At 40.7% G+C, this 19,690-nt stretch overlaps 1 protein-coding gene across 3 annotated transcripts in view; it reads right to left on the bottom strand.

Moving 5' to 3' along the window:
• The window catches only part of LOC139443413 (hypoxia-inducible factor 1-alpha-like), a 92,752-nt gene that overhangs the window by 59,613 nt on the left and 13,449 nt on the right, over nucleotides 1–19,690 (bottom strand). The window contains exon 1 of one of the 3 annotated variants that reach the window (XM_071224403.1): nucleotides 1,006–1,298. The exons of the other annotated variants lie outside the window; for them this stretch is intronic. Within the exon in view, the coding sequence (XP_071080504.1) occupies nucleotides 1,006–1,016 (11 nt within the window). The 5' untranslated portion in view covers nucleotides 1,017–1,298. Of the gene's footprint in view, nucleotides 1–1,005; nucleotides 1,299–19,690 lie in introns of those variants that run through there. 3 annotated transcript variants of the gene reach the window in all.

Below are 19,690 nucleotides of genomic sequence, written 5' to 3'. Positions count from 1 at the left end.
CTCCTTTGTCATGGGTGTCTGTGTGGTCATGTGGATCGAGTGTTTGCCCGGAGAGAAGTTCTGAGATTCGATCGCCAGCCTAGTCACAGCAAAAGACATTACAAGATGGCACTTGTTGTTATCCTGCCTGGCACGCTGCATTATGGGGATAAAACGAGGACCGGTTGGCTCATAGTCTGTAAACCGTCAGAATGGGGTATCTATGTTGAACTGTAGCATGGCATCTCAGTGGACCAGTACTATAAATCTGACATAAATCCAGACTAGTGCCACCAGCCTTGTGGTAGAGCATCCGCCCGGAGAGCTGAAGGTCCGTGGTTCGATCCCCGGCCGCGTCATACCAAAAGACGTTAAAAGATGGTACTTGTTGTTACCCTGTCTGGCGCTCGGCATTAAGGGGCTAAAACAAGGACTGGTCGGCTCGGAGTCAGTATACTGTGTCTGAGTGGGGTATTCATGTTAAACTGCGGCATGGTATCTCAGTGAGCTAGCACTATAAATCGGCATCAGTCCGGACTAGTACAAGCAGCCACACACACACAAGTACATGCACGTCGCTATATAAGTGCAATAATCTTGGATGCAACGTTAAACCCCATTTCACCTCACCAGCCACACACATATACAAGTACATGCACCTTGTTATATTTGGGCAATAATCACGATCACAACATTAAACCCCATTTCACCTCACCTCATGATCTGCAACTCTTTCAGCTAACACTAACATGACCACAGCCAACCAGAATCACATGTAATGACCTTGACTAGCGAATAGGACACATCAACTTCAAACTTCAAACCCCTTTAAAATTCTGACATTTGCCACAAGTGCTTAACTCTTAACTCAAACGTAGTTTTCCTTCATCAAGGCCCTGAAACAAGAGCCCAGAAACTATTCCGTATATGTAAAAATGTATCATGCTTGTGGCAATACTTAATCACCAATTTCATATTTGATACTTTTTGCCTACCGCAGAACAGTATGAAACAAGCAGGACTTACTTGTAAGGCATGTTGATCCTATGAATGAGCAGCCTCAGGCAATCAACATGATCAAGGTATCTTGCAATGTAATGCCCGCTAACCACCAATCACAGATTGGTGTCGTCTTAACGAGTACAGGAGGGTGTCAGATTTTGTAGACATGTAACAGTAGACAATAGAGGACAGCAGGAACCAGTCTCGAGGAAAACAATAGCTCCCGCAATTCACACATGGGTAGACATTTAGGACAGTTATTGTACATGGGCTTTATGTCAGTTCAAGATTCCCCAGATACCGATCAGTGAAGCTCAAATTCTAAAATCACATTGTAGCATATCATGTCTTTCCCTGATCACAACATGTTGTTTATTACGGAAGTTTGTGTGTCAAGGTTCGGTAAAGAGTATTTAGAGCATTAACTTGATGACAGCTTTAAGAGAACATGTGTACTTTTATGCTGGAAACTGATACACAAACACACAGGTTAATTACCTTAACAATGACATATATTGTCTTTATAATGCGCTTGCTGGTACTGAAGTAAACTTCAGAATACCTTTCAGCTGTAGAAGATGATCAGTGTTTTGTTTGTTTGTTTGTTTGTTTGTTTGTTTGTTTGTTTGTTGTTTAATGCCGCACTCAGCAATATTACAGCTATATGACAGCGGTCTGTAAATAATCGAGTCTGGACCAGTCAATCCAGTGATTGACATCATGAGCATCGATCCACGCAATTGGGATCGATGACATGCTTCAACCAAGTCAGCGAGTCTGACCACCCGATCCCGTTAGTCGCCTCTTACGACAAGCATAGTCGCCTTTTATGGCAAGCATGGGTTGCTGAAGGCCTATTCTACCCCGGATCTTCACAGGTCAGATGATCAGTGTTAAAAACTATGCAAGATGATACAACTGAATGATGGAATGTTTGCAGTAAAAAGTCACTTTCTGTTGTCCAGATGGTCATGATGGCAGCATTACTAGTAACATAGGATATTAAACAAGTGTTAAATTTCATATAAAATTAATGCCCGAGGTGGAATGATTTTGATCTGGCGATGGACGGAGAAAAAATATGTTATGAAGTGGAAACAAGTTTTGTATCCTATTTATTACCAACAAGGATTTCTGACGAATCAACATTATTATGTAATATCCATGTAAGTCATTAAAATAAATACAAAGTCTATCAACTGTTAACATGGTTAAGGTAGGGTGGCATCACTTCCCAGATACATATCATAACGTCTCTGTGAACAAACTATAGAAGGCAAGAATTATTTGAGAAATGAAAACTAAAAAACACACAAAAAGACCAAGGCTCTCAGTGTCCATGATTTGGGGGCAAATGGAACTTAAACATTCAGCATGCACAGGGAATGTGCTCCATTCACATTGTGAAAATAAAAATATAATTGATTATCAAGTTTTCTAACTATCTCAGATATTTCATGTCCCAAATATGCAAACTTCCTGAAGACCAAACCATCAGCTGTTAAACACCCACTGTTCACAAATTCAAACCATAATTTTACCGTCACATAGCGCTGTGTGCCGGCAACACAAACAGTACATCTTTGCCAGACAAGTGAACTAGACTGAAAACAGCATGCCTCACTGACAAGGCCAAGATCATCTGAGTAAAAGGGGGATACCACTATGGTGTTGGGGGGGGTGGGGGGTGGGGGGTAGGGAATAACTTCATATGGCAAGGTCTGAGACCCATAGAAATAGGGAAATTTTAAATTTTGGGTTGGAAAAACACCTAAGTCCACTGCCCATGGTCTCATCTGGGGTCAAATTTCAAAATTGTCACAAAGGCTTGAAACTCGGCAGGCAGGTAGACCTTCACCCTCCCACCACCAGGGCACTCGACCTTGACCTTTGGCACCCTTTTCACCAGGGGTCAGGAGCCATTTTGGAGGCCGACCTGACTTGCTCCAAATCGAAAAAAGGTAACCTAAAACTTTGTTTGGCAAGGTAGTGGGTGTCTGAGCATATGCTGAACTCACTGAAGTCAAATGGCCCAGAACAATGCTTAAATTTCAGAAGGGAATTTCTAGTCTTTCCAAAACACCCTAGACTTGAGTTGGAGTCTTTACTACCACCAGTACTCATGGAAAACACATCACAATCAGCTTAGAAGCATGTGATGCCATCCATTGTTTCATGATGTCATGTCTCTCTCACAGCAGTGAGAGTTCATTGAGAGAGAGAGAGAGTGAGAGAGAGAGAGAGTGAGAGAGAGAGAGAGAAAGAGAGAGAGAGAGAGAGTATATAAGTCTGTACAAACTTATAATATTCTTCTTAATTGGTTCTAAACATATTTAAAATACATACAGTAAGATTGGTTGGTTTGTTGCTTAACACCGCACTCCGCAATATTCCAGCTATACGATGGCGGTCTGTAAATAATCGAGTCTGGATCAGACAACCCAGTGATTGATATCATGAGCATCAATACACGCAATTGAGATCGATGACGTGCTTCAACCAAGTCAGCTAGCCTAACCACCCGATGCCGTCAGTCGCCTCTTACGACAAGCAGTCGTTATTTACGGCAAGCATGGGTTGCTGAAGAACTATTCTACTCCGGATCTCCACGGAGGCTATGAGAGACTGATATATACATATTTATACTAATTATATATTTATCATCCAGAGAGAGGGAAAATGACTGAAAACTTTAGTATTTCAAAGTGAGGGTTGTAGAGGAGGGAGAAATGGCCCTCTGGCATCCAGAAGATGCCCATTCAGAAATATTCCTATATAAAATTGAATCTGCATCAGACAATCCAGTGATCGATATTTGTGAGCAACGATCACACCGTTGGTGTATGATGACACGCAATCAACCGAGTTACCGAGCCTCGGACAACACAAATGAGTTTACTGCCTCATAAGACCAGCATAGGTTCCTTCAGACTAATTCTAACCCAGAATCTCCAAGGGGTGTACTTCACCGAGACTTGTAGCACAACTGGCTGATGGGCCACCCATGGGTTGTGATAATCATGATTGCCTAAGAGAATTCAAAGAGCCAGGATTTTCCCAAGCAATGGATTATGGTAACTTCTTTGAGTGGCATTTAGAAGCTGGAATGGTAACTAAGGCAAAATTGTTATGGATGAGCAACTTATTTATTATCATGGTAATCATGACAAGATTATCTGCCCTGTAAGCAGGGTTGGACTCTTTTCCATCCTGTAATACAAGACTCAAGGGAGAACTGGGTGATTTGTCCAACAGTGCTGACACGTACCAACCACTGCGCATTCCCACACAAACAATGACGTGTTTGTCATGTAAAATCCTAGAACACACACACTGTTGTGGTCTCCCACTCCCGTGTTCTTGGAACTGCAAGAGCTCTTATCACTAGCACTCCTTAAGTTTGTTAAACGTTGAAATGCACATATAAAAAATATTCACACACATTGAGACAGGATAATACATCAAACTTGTACGTCATCTGAAATTTTTGTCTGAAGTATCCCCATCCTCACGTGGAGGTTACTTAGTGGACGTGACAGCAAACCTTTCTAATAGGGACGGACGCTTTCCAGTCTAAACCTTTCCTATAGGGACAGAAGCTTTCCAGTCAAAGCCTTTCTAATAGGGACAGATGTTTTCCAGTCTAAACCTTTCTAATAGGGAGAGATGCTTTCCGGTCTAAACCTTTCTAATAGGGACGGACGCTTTCCAGTCTAAACCTTTTTAATAGGGACAGATGTTTTCCAGTCTAAGCCTTTCTAATAGGGAGAGATGCTTTCCAGTCTAAACCTTTCTAATAGGGACAGATGCTTTCCAGTTTAAACCTTTCTAATAGGGACAGATGCTTTCCAGTCTAAACCTTTCTAATAGGGACAGATGCTTTCCAGTCTAAACCTTTCTAACAGGGAGAGATGCTTTCCAGTCAAAGCCTTTCTAATAGGGACAGATGTTTTCCAGTCTAAGCCTTTCTAATAGGGAGAGATGCTTTCCAGTCTAAACCTTTCTAATAGGGACAGATGCTTTCCAGTCTAAACCTTTCTAATAGGGACAGAAGCTTTCCAGTCTAAACCTTTCTAATAGGGACAGATGCTTTCCAGTTTAAACCTTTCTAATAGGGACAGATGCTTTCCAGTCTAAACCTTTCTAATAGGGACAGAAGCTTTCCAGTCTAAACCTTTCTAACAGGGAGAGATGCTTTCCAGTCAAAGCCTTTCTAATAGGGACAGATGTTTTCCAGTCTAAGCCTTTCTAATAGGGAGAGATGCTTTCCAGTCTAAACCTTTCTTATAGGGACAGATGCTTTCCAGTCTAAGCCTTTCTTATAGGGACAGATGCTTTCCAGTCTAAACCTTTCTAATAGGGACTGACGCTTTCCAGTCTAAGCCTTTCTAATAGGGACAGACGTTTTCCAGTCTAAGCCTTTCTAATAGGGAAAGATGCTTTCCAGTCTAAGCCTTTCTTATAGGGACAGATGCTTTCCAGTCTAAACCTTTCTAATAGGGACAGAAGCTTTCCAGTCTAAACCTTTCTAACAGGGACAGACGCTTTCAAGTCTAAGCCTTTCTAATAGGGACTGACGCTTTCCAGTCTAAGCCTTTCTAATAGGGACAGACGTTTTCCAGTCTAAGCCTTTCTAATAGGGAAAGATGCTTTCCAGTCTAAGCCTTTCTTATAGGGACAGATGCTTTCCAGTCTAAGCCTTTCTTATAGGGACAGATGCTTTCCAGTCTAAGCCTTTCTTATAGGGACAGATGCTTTCCAGTCTAAGCCTTTCTTATAGGGACAGATGCTTTCCAGTCTAAACCTTTCTAATAGGGACAGATGCTTTCCAGTCTAAACCTTTCTAATGGGGACAGATGCTTTCCAGTCTAAACCTTTCTAATAGGGACAGACGCTTTCCAGTCTAAACCTTTCTTATAGTGAGAGATGCTTTACAGTCTAAACCTTTCTAATCACATGCTAATAGGGAGAGATGCTTTCCAGTCTAAACCTTTCTAATAGGGAGAGATGCTTTCCAGTCTATGCCTTTCTAATAGGGACAGACGTTTTCCAGTCCAAACCTTTCTAATAGGGACAAAAGCGTGTCCTTGGGCAGTGGGGTAGCCATAGTGTTGAAAGCCGCTCATTATCTGGGCTAGAATTGATCTTCAGTCATCCATGCTTGTGGTAAGAAGCAACTAACAGGACACGCTGGTCAGACTCACTGACTTGGACGATGCATATCATCATATCCCAACTGCATAGAGCGCTGCTTGTGATATCAATCACTGGATTGTCTGGTTCAGACTTGATTATTTACAGACCACCGTCATCAAGCTGGAACATTGCTGAGTGCGTTGTAAAACAACAAACAAAAGAAACCCTCCAGTTTCATAAAACTCTATTCAACACACACAGAAATAAATCATAAACAGTGTCTTAATCCCCCTCCAACATCAATAATATCTTTACAATCAAAATACAATGCAATCAAATTAACCTATCAAATGATGTTATTTTTCCAACATTATCTTCAAACAATTTGCTTTGATGTAAAATGGGGTGGTCGGGTAGCCTAGTGGTTAAAGCGTTCGCTCGTCACGCCAAAGACCTGGGTTCGATTCCTGACATGGGTACAACGTGTGAAGCCCATTTCTTTGTCCCCCGCTGGAATATTGCTGGAATATTGCTAAAAGCGGTGTAGAACCACACTCACTCATTCACTCACTTTGATGTAAAAAGATATGTTATATTTCCTGATTAATGATAAATATGTTTTTCAACCAATAATTTACGTCTTACATACATCAAGAAACTGAAGGATGTCACACAAGGCTTCACAACTGCTTGTCTTTCCTACGTAAAGTTAAACTTGATCAATCAAACAACACAGTTCTGCAATAAATACTTGTCCACATCAAACACGAGATGGCTAAATAACCGCCAAATCATGTAAAGTAAATCTGTCACACATGTCAATGTATTTGAATCACTTGAAACAAATCACTCTGAACCAGCTGGGCTGCATTCAAGATACATAAACTTAGGAAACATGAATCTAGAGCACGTAAACATTCACCAAGCACAAACAGCCATAACATATGCTTGTTCTCAAACAAAAGGGCATACATTCATTCTCAAAAGATTCCCTAATTATTGCCAATTTGTCCACCTTTGATAAAACATCTTCTTGTGAGAAAACCAAGGCTTGCGATGTAGCTGTGCCTGCAGTCAATTGAACCTAAACACGCGATACAGGCTGCCCTCCAACGTGCTAATCATGCCATGTCATTCTGAGCGTCCATCCAGACAAGCTTATCATCCAACTGCACAGCTCCAGGTTTCTGCAAAACCTCTAGCTAAAACCAAAATAAACTATTTTTGCTAACTGAAACAATTTCCCTTATCAAACGGAAAATGTGCCCTACTTGCTTAGTCTGCCTGGTACCGGCAAAGGCTTCAGTTAGGAGATAAATGTTATATATGTTTTCAGATTTATGGGGTTTATTGAGGATTTGATGTGGGGAACATATATCTGGAACTATCAGCATTGGAGGCTAAAAGGCTAAAATTTGCAGGTATCAAATGTCCATTTCCTGGAGAACTTTCTGTTTGGAGATGAACTCTCGCAGTGTCGATACAGACATGACATCACTCTTGAATGCCTTGAGGTGAAGTCTCAGTTTCGAGACAGACATGACATCACTCTTGAATGCCTTGAACCGACTGACAGTTATGTTTACGAACAAGCGATGAATGCCATGACGCCGAATACTCTTACCCTAACTAAATTACTTTAATGGTATGGTAAAAATGTAAGGAGGAAGTTGGTTGATTTTCAGTTTGTCTGCAATCTCGAACCAATCTGATCAAACAAACAAATAGGTAAATTCATCTGGGAAATATGGTCTGTCGTAATCCTTTAAAAAATCACTGTGATAACATTCCCAAAAACAAAAATAAAAATATAAACGTGACTACATTTGGGGTAAGAGGGCAAATTTCAAGATTCTTTTCATGGCCGCGCCATGTTACCGAGAGTGTAACGAAGGTGTCACACACTGGGAAGGAGCATGCTGCTTATCATGGGTTTGACTTCTGTGGCAGTCATAGTCTATTGTCTGTCAAAAGTGTGATCACCATATACTTTCAAGTCTCGTTAATCCGACACTTGTTAATCCGACAATCGGCTTTATCCGAAGCTAATGATGGAAACTGATTATATCAGTGCTATTTAGACCCGTTAATCCGACAGTCTCGCACTCCGACTCCGACACACCTGATTTGCAACGAATTACCAAAATCGCTCATTAAAAAGTCTTGTAAATCCGACACAGTGAGCAGCGAACTCCGTGGTCATCTGCCCGCGAGTACACAACCTGTGTTTTGATGCGAGACGAATCGGCTGGTAGCTGCATATTACAACGGCTGCAGAGATAAACTTGCTTAACAATAAACAATGAATGCTTTAAATAAAAAGAAAACAGGATAAATCACATGCTTAGATCACCTCAACCTCAATCAGATACAAGTTCTTGCTCTCTACGAGGACATCCCGTTACAGGTCACGTCAGAACAACCTTTCGCGAACTATGACCCAATGAAATGACCAACAGGAAGTCGACGCTAGCCACTTAGAAAGCAGCTTTCTTAAACTTTAGGTACCAATTTCAAAGTTGCGACGTCCATTCTAGACTACTGTAAACAGGGATTTTTTTGCGACCGTTTTATTATTGCGAGTTTTGCGAACGAGACTCAATCGCAAAAATTAAAAACGCAAAAATAAGTATGAATAATACATACATACTTTATTCATTGCAACACGGGGGCGGTCGGGTAGCCTAGTGGTTAAAGCGTTCGCTCGTCACGCCGAAGACCCGGGTTCGATTCCCGACATGGGTACAATGTGTGAAGCCCATTTCCGGTGTCCCCCGCCGTGATATTGCTGGAATATTGCTAAAAGCGGCGTAAAATCAAACTCACTCACTCACTCACTCACTCACTCACTCACTCATTGCAACACGTCATCAAATGTTGAAATCATCAACCAGAACTACAAGTTACTCAATAAGTTAAAAACACAAATGAATGCAGAATGGTCACACAATACATCACAAATGACAGTGTAAACAGACCAGTTAGTGTCACTGTTACCTCACAGTAATTCTGCCTTCTTCCAACCTCGCTTGATTGCGTCAGTGTCCTTTGCAATTTTGTCCACACATGACATGACACTGAGTTGAGTCAATTATCGTATTTGATAATTGGTCGCAATCTCTTCCGGTCAACTTTCCGGCCAACTCAGAAAAACTAGCTTCGGAGAGAAGCTGTCTATTGTTTGGTACGCGAGGGGTCATCTCAACACGGCAACTCGCAAAAATATCTCGTCGCAGTATTGTCTTTGGCGTGGTATTCGCAATATTTTAACGACATACTCGTTAATCCGACATAATCATATGCAACCATCGATGTCAGATTAACGGGACTTGACTGTATACACTTGCTGATAGCTTATCCAAAAGATGCAGTACAGCACAATGTTCTCCAAACAACTTATTCAAAGATTCTAGTTATTAAAATTCAGCTCTGCACGTGAAGACCTTTTTTCGTCTGGCATGTTGGCAGCAAAGATGTAAAAAGGAAAGATTTGAACTGAAACCTCAACAGAATATATCCCCATCCAATTAATTTGGACATGAATGATGAGTGATATTTGTTTTTACATTAGATTTAAACGACTTCCAAAGGATTTATCTAGGCATTTTCAGGTGCTGGCAAGGTCGACAGCATATGTCGGTATAAACTCCAAATTGGAATGAAAAATGTCAACAATCATGTTATCACAACACATAATACCCAGTAATGTTTTAGCAACAGTAACTTAAGTTTCACTGATAACACGACCCACAAACAAGGTTTGTTAGATTTTTAATGCATCGCTAATATACTTATCATGTTGCTCTGACGTTGAATAATTTGCATACTCATATATGCAAGGGGCCGACGTATGGTTCTCAGTAGGAAGTGACAACTTGGAGACGATGGCTTGCGGTATATACAGTTTGACTTTATACATGTAGATATATACATACAAAAGACACTATGTGCCAGGTCAGCACATAGTGGTAGTGGTTGTTGTCTAGGTGCCCCAGAGCACCCAGCCTAACCCTAGCTAGGCTAAGGGTAAGACCTTTCTTTCTCTTTTTCTCTCTGGACCAAGGCTTATATAGCCAAGGTCACCTGACATTTAGTAAGTAATAAATATAAATGTAAACAGTAATTCATCAGCAGGATGGCAGACGGTCGATGTACACAAAAATGCCGATTAACAATTAGGATTAAATAACAGCAATTAGGTGTTTCAAGGCATATAGATGTCATGGCTCCAGGGTAATGAGCCTTTGCAATTAAATGTTCTTCAGACAATGGGTGTTGTAAATCAGTAGCTATGACATACTTCTGAAAATAAGGACTTAAAAAAGCCAAATTTGACAAAATACTGCTTTTCTTCCCAATAGGCCTGCACTTAGGTAACTCCTGTTTCTTATCGGTTACCTACATCACTTTAGCAGGCGCATTGTACATGTGAACTAGTGGTCCTTGTGCAGACTATCAATTAGCCACGATTAATAGGTTACCACATACTTGTCCTCGAGAGCTGGGTACTTACTAGCTGTAAATGCTCTAAGTTCATTGCCATGACCGGGAGCCATAAAGTACTGCCCCAATGACTACTTTCAGCCTGTGCAGAGCATCAGAGTGTGGGATTCAGTAACACCCAGAGGCCAGTCCAGGATTATCAAGTGGGGTTCCTATGAACAAAGTTAAAAAACTAAGCACAAGCCTATGCTAAGGAGACCGCCTCCGTGGTCTTGCGGTAGTGCATCCGCCCGGATAGCAGAAGGTCCGGGGTTCGATCCCTGTCCCCGTCATACCGAAAGACGTTAAAAGATGGTACTTGTTGTTACCCTGTCTGGCGCACAGCATTCAGGGGCTAAAACAAGGACTGGTAGGCTTGGAGTCAGTATACTGTGTCTGAGTGGGGTATTCATGTTAAACTGCGGCATGGTATCTCAGTGTGCTAGCACTATAAATCGGCATCAGTCCGGACTAATACAAGCAGCCACAGAAACACACACATGTACATGCACGTCGCTTATAATATAAGTCCAATAATCTTGGACGCGACGTTAAACTCCATTTCACCTCACCTATGCTAAGGATGGCATGTAAGGCTTCTGAAAATAAGGACACACACCTCCTGAATGTACCTCCATAAGTAGATGAGACCTTGTCTTATCCCTTCAATGCCTAGCACCAGGCAAGGTAACAACAAGTTATCTTTTAATGTCTATTGGTATGAGATGGTGAGGACTATGACACTGCAGTGTATCGAACCACTGGGGTGTGGGCTAGTACAAGGATTGTTGTTGAATGCCGCACTCAGCAATGATGATGCCGGTCTGTAAAGAATCGAATCTAAATGTTTGTTTTTGTGAATGAATGTTTGTTTTTTTGTTTATTGTTTAACGCCGCACTCAGCAATATTACAGCTATTTGACAGTGGTCTGTAAATAATCGAGTCTGGACCAGTCAATCCAGTGATTGATATCATGAACATCGGTCAACGCAATTGAGATATGATGACATACATCAACCAAGTCTGCGAGCCTGACCACTGTATCCTGTTCGTCACATCTTGCAACAAGCATAGTCGCCTCCTACAACAAGCATGGGTTGCTGAAGACCTATTCTAACCCAGATCTTCATCATGTTCATTGGTCCAGATACATAATTGAAAATAACATGTATACCCTTTTATGAACTGTGAAAACAAGTATTTCAAAGTGTTAAAAAAAAATAATTAAAAAGACACTAACATCATTGTATATGGGCTGGGTGTGTCTACAGCAAACAGCCTATTTGCCAACACATTGTAATAAATAATTGCAGATAATGTCATCACTATTCACGATAACCCAAATGTCATAACGCAATTACAACCTTCAAAACCTTAATCTTTGTATCTTACAACAAAACATGTGAACCTGGCAGAACCACATCCTACTTCTAATGGAAGGCCCAGCTCTCAAAGCCCCTGAATTTTGCTGTTGCTGCGTCCCTTAGGCATACCAAAAGCCCTTGATTGTGGGTTTGAATCTAGAATTGCCTTGATCATGTTGATCATGTGTCTAGATTTGTCAGCACGATACCCAATGATACCCCTGCAATAATCTGTGACCCGTGAAGATCTGGGGTAGAACAGGTCTTCAGCAACCCATGCCTGTCGTAAAAGGCAACTATGTTTGTCGTAAGAGGCGACCAACGGGATCGGGTGGTCAGGCTTGCTGACTTGGTTGATGCATGTCATCATATCTCAATTGCGTAGATTGATGCTCATGACATCAATCACTGGACTGACTGGTCCAGACTCGATTATTTACAGACCACTGTCAAATAGATGGAATATTGCTGAGTGTGGCGTTAACCAATAAACAAATAAACAAACAAACACAATAATGTGTAAAGTAGACCTGAATCACTTTGGGTTCCTCGACATCAAGCTGACACACTGTGATATATCTGAATTAGAGGTGTAACGATACGGGAGGGTCGCGATACAATACGTATCGTGATACAAGGGTCGCGATACGATACGTATCACGATACAGTGTTTACTGGTACAAGCTAAGCCAAGTTGATGTCTTCCTGCTCTCTAAAAGATGTGACAAGTTCAGTTGAAGAAGATATAAGGTGTTTATTTACTGTTATAGCAAATTGTCAGCAATACAGTATGTTTTACTGAAACAACAAACTGGCTTTGAAACTGTTAAACGTATTTCATGTATTTTCTTGAGTATAGTGCACATCAATGTATAATGCGCACCCCCCTCTAGCGGGTTCAATATTTTGAAAAAAAAAAATAATTGAATATTATGCGCAGAAAAAATTACACTGTACTCCTTCAGCGAAGTCCGGCAAACGAATGGGTGATGAGAAACTTTGTCAGTACAAATTCGGAATTTGAGATAAAAAATCACCCGACATGTTGATTTACCGTTTAAATTGTATTTTTTGTTCAGCTAGGCATTGTTTTATATCCAGGGATTAAGATTACCTTGTGTATTTTCTCGTAAACTAAGCCGGACACAGCAATCAGCTGTACACACGTTTTCTTGGAATCTACCGGTGATTCGGTCAAGACACACCCAATGATATAACTTTACAGGATTTTAATGCAAGGATCGGCAAAAGTTGTATCTGAAACTATTTTTTTTATCAGGAATAATATATTCCAATATCTTGTTAATTTTGATGCAGCTTTTACTAAACATATTTAAAATAATGATAACCCGAAGCGAAGCAGCTGATCGCTATTGCCGGGTATTATTTTTTACATGCAACCAGTCTGACCAGTCACCATCAAGGCTCCCGTGCACGTGATCGCTTGATCACGAGAATTACGTGTTGACATAGAATCGTCAAACAAAAACAAATATGACTTTTAACGAATCAAAGTATGGCATTTAGGATATATGTATCCATTCTCTGTCAACTAAAGTTCGTTTCAAGGCATCAATGGCGGTAATCTGACCGTGGTTGCTGTTAATAACGGTGAGTTGTGCGATGTTCCGATCGCTTCACACACGATTTCGCCGAAATTAATTCAAACAATATTAAAAGGAATTTTGAATAAAATTAATGAAATATGTTACAAACAAAAGTCCAGATATACAAAGAACACTTTTTATAGCCAGACAGTGTAATTACATGAATGATTTGCCAACTTCAGTATGGATTTGTTGACATGGTATTTCCGGTGTTACGTGCTCACGGTAATGTCTTTCCATGGGGGAAAAAACTTCAAAACTAATTAATTTGTGTATAATGCGCATCCCCTTCTACACAGCTGTGTTTTTGGGGAAAAAGTGCGCACTATACTCAAGAAAATACGGTAAGTAAAACTGTGTTATGAAAATATCCTATGTATCGCGATACATGTTTTCTAAATCGATGCATCGTATTGTGGGCTGTGCATCGGGATACAATACTGTATCGCCGTATCGTTACATCACTAATCTGAATACTGATCAAACTCAACTCACACTCACACTCACACTCACACATACATTGACATATTTCACTTAGAGAGGTGAGATGAAATGGGGTTTAACGTCGCGTCCAAGATTATTGCATGCATACGTGCATGCACGTGTGTGTGTGTGGCTGCTTGTACTAGTCCGGACTGATGCCGATTAATAGTGCTAGCTCACTGAGATACCATGCCTCAGTTTAACATGAATACCCCAATCAGACACAGTATACTGACCCCGAGCCCGGACCTTCTGCTATCCGGGCGGACGCACTACCGCTAGACCACGGAGGCGGTCTCCTTAGCATAGGCTTGTGCTCAGTTTTTAACTTGGTTCATAGGAACCCCACTTGATAATCCTGGACTGGCCTCTGGGTGTTACTGAATCCCACACTCTGATGCTATGCACAGGCTGAAAGTAGTCATTGGGGCAGTACTTTATGGCTCCCGGTCATGGCAATGAACTTACAGCATTTACAGCTAGTAAGTGTCCAGCTCTCGAGGACAAGTATGTGGTAACCTATTAATCGTGGCTAATTGATAGTCTGCACAAGGACCACTAGTTCACATGTACAATGCGCCTGCTAAAGTGATGTAGGTAACCGATAAGAAACAGGAGTTACCTAAGTGCAGGCCTATTGGGAAGAAAAGTAGTATTTTGTCAAACCACCTTCTGCTATCCGAGCGATCGCTCCACCACTAGACCATGGAGGCGGTTTCATTTAGAGAGACCTACTTGTTCATCACTGCAGTTGCTACACTGCTGCATATATTTTGGTGATACGATCTGTCTACATTTAGACCGGATAAGATACATACCTGTAATAACTGCTGTCTGTATCAACTAGTTTCAGTGATAAGGAAAATACTACATCAGCAGGTGTCATCACAACCTTGATAATAAATGTCTATCTGGGACAGACATTTATTTCACGAGTGTGTGGAAGTCTTGACAGGACCATAAACTAATCAGAAAAAATGCATGTTCCAGAACACAGCCTCTTAGCATGAATATCATAATCGTTGAGAACCAATTTCGGGAATTTTTACTGACATTTGCTGCAGACTGGGGATTCCTATTGGCTCCCAAGTATTTTGTAATGTTACTCTTCTTTCATGACAACACGACAACAGGCTTAAAAACAAAAACATCCAAGAAGAACTATATAGCCAAATTACCTACCCTATTTTGAGAAATTATGTTATTGGGAGCAGAACATATTTTCTGGGCCTTTGGTTAAACCCTATCATGTATTATTAGTACCACAATCCAGTCCATCATATGTCTACAGCTGTGTACACTATAGCAGCTCTGACTATACACAAACACCATGCTATGTCTGGCAATGTATTGTTGCCAGGAAAGCAGAAACAACCCCATCACCAGCTGAGGGGACCTGGGAAGGGTGTACCTACTGAAATAGTGATGTGCATGGCCACTTGAGGGCCTGCATCATATTTCATGAAGAGGAGTAAACAACATAGCCTTGGTGCAAGTGATCTGGTTGATATGTAGGTCAACAGAGGATCAACAAGTACCTTCAGGTGACACGCCAATATCTGATGGTTGTGTTGTGTCTGATGGTTGTGTTGTGTCTGATTGCTGTGTGGTGTCTGATGGCTGTGTTGTGTCTGATGGCTGTGTTGTGTCTGATGGCTGTGTTGTGTCTGATGGCTGTGTTGTGTCTGATGGTTGTGTTGTGTCTGATGGTTGTGTGGTGTCTGATGGTTGTGTTGTGTCTGATGGCTGTGTTGTGTCTGGTGGCTGTGTGGTGTCTGATGGTTGTGTTGTGTCTGATGGTTGTGTTGTGTCTGATGGCTGTGTTGTGTCTGATGGCTGTGTTGTGTCTGATGGTTGTGTGGTGTCTGATGGTTGTGTTGTGTCTGATGGTTGTGTGGTGTCTGATGGTTGTGTTGTGTCTGATGGTTGTGTTATGTCAGATGGCTGTGTTGTGTCTGATGGTTGTGTGGTGTCTGATGGTTGTGTGGTGTCTGATGGTTGTGTGGTGTCTGATGGTCATATTAATATTATGAATGTCACGTTACTGATGGTGCTCAACTCATGCCCCAAAATGTGTTAAACATTATTTAAAGGATTTTTTCACAAGTATTTACAGTTTGTAATTGAATAAAGCCAATTTGAAGAATAAATTTCACATTTTGTTCAAAGAAATGTTTAGATTACAGTATCATTCTGTATATGATGAATAGGAGAAATACTGGAACCAACATCTGTCACTCAACCTACAACCATTCCTGAAGCATTATCCTGGGTTTCACCGAAGTGGTAAAGATGGTAAACGTCTAAGACCTGCATCACTTCAGGCCTTCTTCCCACATAAACATGATTAACGTGATATAACTGGAATACTGTTAAAAGCAGTGTTAAACCCAAGTCACTCATTATCATTGTGGCGGACATGAATATCAAATTCAACTTGGGATATGAGAAAACATGAAGTTCTGGCTTCCTGTCCGTTAACATTAACACTTTTTAAAAGCAAGTTTCATAATTATGATGTTCTAGATAGGAGCACCACTGATTGAAGGAAAACAGAACTTGTATTCCTTGATAATTAATATTCTGAAATGTACAAGGGACACCTGTAATCAAGGAATACAAGGGGCACCTGTAATCAAGGAATACAAGGGACACCTGTAATCAAGGAATACAAGGGGCATCTGTAATCAAGGAATACAAGGGACACCTGTAATCAAGGAATACAAGGAACACCTGTAATCAAGGAATGAAAGGGACACCTGCAATCTATGAATACAAGGGACACCTGTAATCAAGGAATACAAGGGACACCTGTAATCAAGGAATACAAGGGACACCTGTAATCAAGGAATACAAGGGACACCTGTAATCAAAGTATACAAGGGACACCTGTAATCAAGGAATAAAAAGGACACCTGTAATCAAGGAATAATTGGACACCTGTAATCAAGGAATAAAAGGGACACCTGTAATCAAGGAATACAAGGGACACCTGTAATCAAGGAATAAAAGGGACACCTGTAATCAAGGAATACAAGGGACACCTGTAATCAAGGAATAAAAGGGACACCTGTAATCAAGGAATACATGGGACACCTGCATGGGACACCTGTAATCAAGGAATACAAGGGACACCTGTACTAAAGATGTAATCAATGAATACAAGGGACACCTGTAATCAAGGAATAAAAGGGATGGTTTCGACTCGTTCCATGCAGTAAGTAACGGCAATGGCAATCAGCTGTTCCAGAGTCTTACACTCTCATTTTTATCCCTATTTAAAATATATATATAGTAAAAGCTGCAACTCAAATAACACAATATTGGAAAATGTTATTCCTGGTAAAATATTGTTTTTTAGATTTCTTGTCCGATTATTGCCTCAAAATTCCAAACCCCAAAGCTACCGAGAAAGAAGTATGTGTTACAAGTAGCCATGTTATTTCTTGGTCCAAAATGAAACTTTGAGGCCTGCATTTCCAACATGTCCAAAGAAAAGGATGAGAATTTTGAAATTTTGTATGTACAAAAAAATTCAAATTAACAAAATACTTTCAGAAAGTAAAGTTTATTATATAAAAAGGTCTGTTTTGTCACTTTAAGTTTGAATATCTAATACAAATGAAGACATTCAGTCTTAAAAAGAGAATTTTTAATTTTTAATTAATTTTAATTCCCCAGCAGATACAGTACATGTCATACATCGCATGATTTGAAGGTGATACAGAGCATAAGCTTCAATTAGAAATCTTTGTTGTCTTATTGCAACTATAAACTGATAAAAATAATTAAATAAATTAAATCTCTACAATCTACCCTATTGTTAAGAATGCTTTTAATCGGCACCACAGCATTTATTTTAGGGGGGACCTTTGTACTACATACAAACCTCCATATGAGTGAGTGAGTTGGGTTTAACGCCGCTTCTAACAGTATTCCAGTTATATCACGGCGTGTCAGCTTCATGTGGGAAGAAAGCCCGAAGTGATGCAGGTCTCAGACGTTTACCACTTCGGTGAAACCCACGAGCACGTGTATGGTGCTGACAAACCTAGAAACATAATCGGGGCGAACCGGGATTCGAACCCACAATCATTGGTTTCTGGTGTGACCAAGGGGCGCAACTCTGCACAGCGAATCGCGGCGCCTTAGACAACTGGGCCACCTGTGCCCCCATCAACTTTAAGGGATGATACTCATTCTGTTGCCACCTTTAAGAGTTGGGCAGTGGAGTTCAAGAGGGGAAGGGAGGGCCTCACCCGTGCCCCCAACCTCTATATGAATAATAAGAGTGACATGATCCAGTCGCAAGGATAGTGTTATTGTGTTATTCTTTTCATTGAAACTTGTTGGGACTGGCAACAATTGACAAGGACTGTAAGACTTCCAAGCAGCCAGTCCTGTGGTCTGGGGAAATTAATTTCAAGACTGCAACCCTGAACAAAGCCAGCATTAGTAGAAAAATGGACATTTAAAAGTGTAACGACAGGAACACATTTGTTTAGAAGGGAAACATGAGATTCCTATGAGTAAGGTTGATAAATTCTGCCTCTTCATCAAGTGATGTACCTGACAGACACGCCATCCTTGTTAACCCTTGGATCGTCAGTACGACAGACTTGCACAAGTCTCTTGGGCAATAATTATTAGTTTAAATCATAATTTCTAGATTATGTAAATAATGAAAACAATTTGTCCCCTTAAGAGACTGAGTCCTGTACTGTCCACATATCTAGACTTGCCTATTGGGAGGAAGGAAGAACTACACATCCATGGACTTATCTTTCAGTACAGCCTTGAAGCAAGGCTATCAGTATGGGTGAAGCAAAGGATACGTCATTGTCTCCACAAAAAGCACAGGGATCAGCACAGAGGAGGGAGTAAATCCTGTTTTAAGCCGCACTTGGCAATGTTGAATCTACAGCAGGCCAGCCTTTCAATCATTGAATTTTTACAGTACAAATCTGTCTCCAGTTGTTTATATCAAAACCACTAGACCATGCTAGATTTCACAAGATCATCTGTATTTTGGGAGTGCTTCTTGTCTCACACCATCCTATACTGCTTTCCCACTCAAAACGTATTACATTTCATATCAACATAGATCATGAATTTCTTTGTCCATAGAAAGGTCTATTCAGTATTTTATTGTTTGCTACACTGGATGTAGTTATTTATCATCCAAAACTGGCTCCCACAGGAGATATCACTTGGGTGAGATCACAAGTTGAGAAAAGTGGAAAAATTCCTCAGCAAGCCTCGGAGTTTTCCCACTTTTATTAACTCGTGTTGATACATTTAATATCAAAGACACTCGGGTGAGATTCTCTATATGCTACATCTAGGTTATAGGTTCTGCTTGAACAATGGCCCTATATGGTTTCGAGTACATCAAATTATAAAGTCATTGCGCTAATTGGAATACAAGGGATTAGTAACCATGGTAACTTAGATTCAACTTAATCGCTGCTGACATTTCCCAACCTGACATAGTGACATGGCTCTCAATCATTTTAAATAAAAATCTTCCCTTGATTGTTTTCTTTGAATTACAGCTTGTTTAATTAATAACAGTCTGAATTTGGGATATACATTCCAAACGATGGCCTTCTTCTGCAAATCTTCTGCAGCAACAT

This window comes from Haliotis cracherodii, unplaced genomic scaffold (assembly GCF_022045235.1).
Source record: "Haliotis cracherodii isolate W230 unplaced genomic scaffold, xgHalCrac1.p SCAF_5, whole genome shotgun sequence".
NCBI classification, from domain to species: Eukaryota; Metazoa; Mollusca; class Gastropoda; order Lepetellida; family Haliotidae; genus Haliotis; species Haliotis cracherodii.
The sequence above is the reverse complement of the archived record's forward strand: the minus strand, read 5'-3'. Positions and strand labels throughout refer to the sequence as shown.